Here is a 2,510-nt window from a genome sequence, read left to right as displayed (position 1 = left end):
GCAATAGGGAAGAAAAAAAAAAGAATGCACAAAAGCTAGTGTGGCAAACTCCTAATTAATGACCAAACTCTTTTGGTGTCAAGGTGCTGCTCTCCCAAGAGACTGCTATTTTAAAAATATTTCTCTTTGAAAACAACCACATGATTAACCCCACCATTCCTATTTAAATTACTTTATATAGAAACAACAATGCACTCTGAGCAATTATTAAAAACACTTTATTATATATAATTTGTACATGCTTCGATTTGTGATGCTGGGAGTGATTTATTTTCCAGTTTGTGATGTCATCTACTAACATTACCTAGATCTAATTTTCATCCTGCATGCCACATATGAAAATACAATTTTCAAAGCAAAGTTCCCCTACTTTACACAAAGATGCACAAGAGTCTGTCAGACAAATAAAATAAGAATACTTTGTACACATATCAACACCACACAAGGCATTATCCTTCACAAAGTAACATCTAATGTATTTTTTTATTTGAAAACAGCAGGAAAACAGCCTCATCGCCCTTAGAGGGAAATGCAAACTTTGTCGCTAAAGCCCAGCTCCAGGGATAAATAAATGTGTGGTCCTCTCTGGGAAGTGGAGGAAATGGGGACTGTTGGAGGAGGGTGGCACCTCATAAGCACTTCAGGAGGAAGGAATTACAAGAGGTTCCTCGGGGACAGTCGCACAGCTTCCCGATCCTCGCTCCTTTTCGCACTGCGCACTGCTCACCAGCGTCACACTGCAAACAACACAATGTGTGGTCATAGGCAAGTACAAGCCCAGGCTCCCGGCAGGCACATCTCCCCATCGACACAATTTCTGCCTCGTGGGAGAGCTGGGTGGACCTTTTCGCCATCACCATGCATAGTCAAGACTGAAATGCAGAGAGCCTTGTGCTTATAATTCCAGTGAGAGAACATAAAAAATCTTTTCATTAATGAGCCCCTCCCAATTTTTTCAGCTGTGGGGAGTGTGTTACATTTCCTGGCTCTTTTCATTGCTCATCCAAAAGAAAAAATTAACCATACTGTTTTTGCTAAAAAATAAACAATAGACCTGCATTTACTCACAATCCCTGCTCCCTGCTTTCTGCCTCCTCATCTCAAGAAGGAAGATTTAAGTGTGTGTGTGTGTGTGTGTGTGTGTGTGTGTTCTCAAGAAAAGTGACAGGCCCTGGTCAAGAATTTTGGCCCTAGAACTTAGATTTAAAAACAACAACAACAACAACAACAACAACAAAAAACTGTGCTTCAGAAGTCAGGAGGAAAATTGGAGGAACAAGAACTGAGTAAATTTAAGGGTTCTTCCCACTCAGGGACTTCATTGTGAAGTGGGGAAAAGCTTATCTTGAGGAAATGGTCCTTTCCACACGGACCCAAGATCTGGTTCTGGGCACATGTTCTTTGATCCTCTTAAATGGACCGTCTGTGCTTTGCCCTTAGAGAATAAGGGGCCAGGGCTGGCAGTGGAAACAAAGGGGATCTCACAGAATTCTGCGAACCTATTACCTGAATTGTTTAGCCACATCCCAGAAAGGAGGCGTGTGTAAGACTCAAGATGGTACATTTCCTCTTGGGAAAACATGGGGAGGGGGTGACCCAAAGCCTTACCATGGGAACTTGCCCATACTTCTTCTCATAGATGGGAATACGTTTGCTCTTGAGCTTCTTCAGGACTTCCTGCAGCGCTTCAATCTGCAACACACGGCCCCCGGATCCCGAAGTTGCCGCCTTGGCTGCGAGCCCAGCCCCGGTACTCACTTCCAGCCCTAGTTATAAGGAGCCCCAGAACCACACGCACTCCGCCCTGGGACTCCGCTGACAAAAATGATGCTCGGGGGGTGGGGGGAGCAGGGGTGGAAACTTAGCGAGCGCAGTCCCAGATACCGACCACGGGTCCCAGAGCCGCTGAGGCTCATGTCGCTCGGAGGAGCCGGGACAAGAGATTCTACTAATTTCCGGGAGTCTGTGGGGCTCGAAAAGGTCTTTGGATGACGACGGGAGCCCGGACTTTGCGTTCATCTCCCCGCGCCCTGACTCTGGGAATGGGGGTGCGGAGGAGGGAAGAGAGGAGAGACGCGTACAAAGGAAGGGACCGCGCGGCAGCCCAGGGGAATCTGGGGCGTAGGGGATACCAACCAGCTCCTTCTCATGGGAGGCATCCTCCACGGCGGAGTAGATGTCCAGGGCTCGGGGCTGTAGCTCGGCGTCCTCCTGGGCACGCGCGCCCAGCAGAGGTAGCAGCAACAGCAGAGAGGCACCCAGGAGGGGCAGCAGACGAAAGCGGGGGCTCTCCATGGTGCTGAAACTCGTCGCTGCTGGGGCACCCCGCGCTCTCGCCTTTTATACCGAGCCAGAGCCCGGGTGCAGGGAAGAGGGAGGGGGGCAAGGAAGGAAGGGGCTGTGGAGGAGGGTTCAGGTCAACCGTCTGTAGGCAGCGATGCGCCGCCGCTTGACGTCAATGCCCGCCGGGCTCCAGGAGCCCGGGAACGAGGCTCTGCACACAAATGGGC

The 2,510-nt window shown here is 49.6% G+C and overlaps 1 protein-coding gene across 1 annotated transcript; it reads right to left on the bottom strand.

Moving 5' to 3' along the window:
• Nucleotides 1–202: 202 nt before the first annotated feature.
• Nucleotides 203–2,306, bottom strand: CARTPT (CART prepropeptide). Its single transcript, XM_039870246.1, has 3 exons — nucleotides 2,137–2,306; nucleotides 1,609–1,692; nucleotides 203–737 (listed from the first exon to the last, which is right to left on the bottom strand). Exons 1-3 carry the CDS (start codon nucleotides 2,293–2,295, stop codon nucleotides 630–632), a joined length of 351 nt encoding a protein of 116 aa, XP_039726180.1. The 5' UTR covers nucleotides 2,296–2,306; the 3' UTR covers nucleotides 203–629.
• Nucleotides 2,307–2,510: the final 204 nt, after the last annotated feature.

The sequence above is a fragment of the Pteropus medius genome, unplaced genomic scaffold (genome assembly GCF_902729225.1).
Source record: "Pteropus medius unplaced genomic scaffold, Ma_sr-lr_union100, whole genome shotgun sequence".
NCBI classification, from domain to species: Eukaryota; Metazoa; Chordata; class Mammalia; order Chiroptera; family Pteropodidae; genus Pteropus; species Pteropus medius.
The sequence above is the reverse complement of the archived record's forward strand: the minus strand, read 5'-3'. Positions and strand labels throughout refer to the sequence as shown.

Excerpts from the sequence above, each read along its gene's own strand:
- CARTPT (XM_039870246.1), bottom strand. The coding sequence starts at position 2,295 with ATGGAGAGCCCCCGCTTTCGTCTGCTGCCCCTCCTGGGTGCCTCTCTG. Across the intron at positions 1,693-2,136 it reads CCTCCCATGAGAAGGAGCTG|ATTGAAGCGCTGCAGGAAGT; the intron begins GTTGGTATCCCC and ends CGTGTGTTGCAG. Across the intron at positions 738-1,608 it reads AGTATGGGCAAGTTCCCATG|TGTGACGCTGGTGAGCAGTG; the intron begins GTAAGGCTTTGG and ends TGTTGTTTGCAG.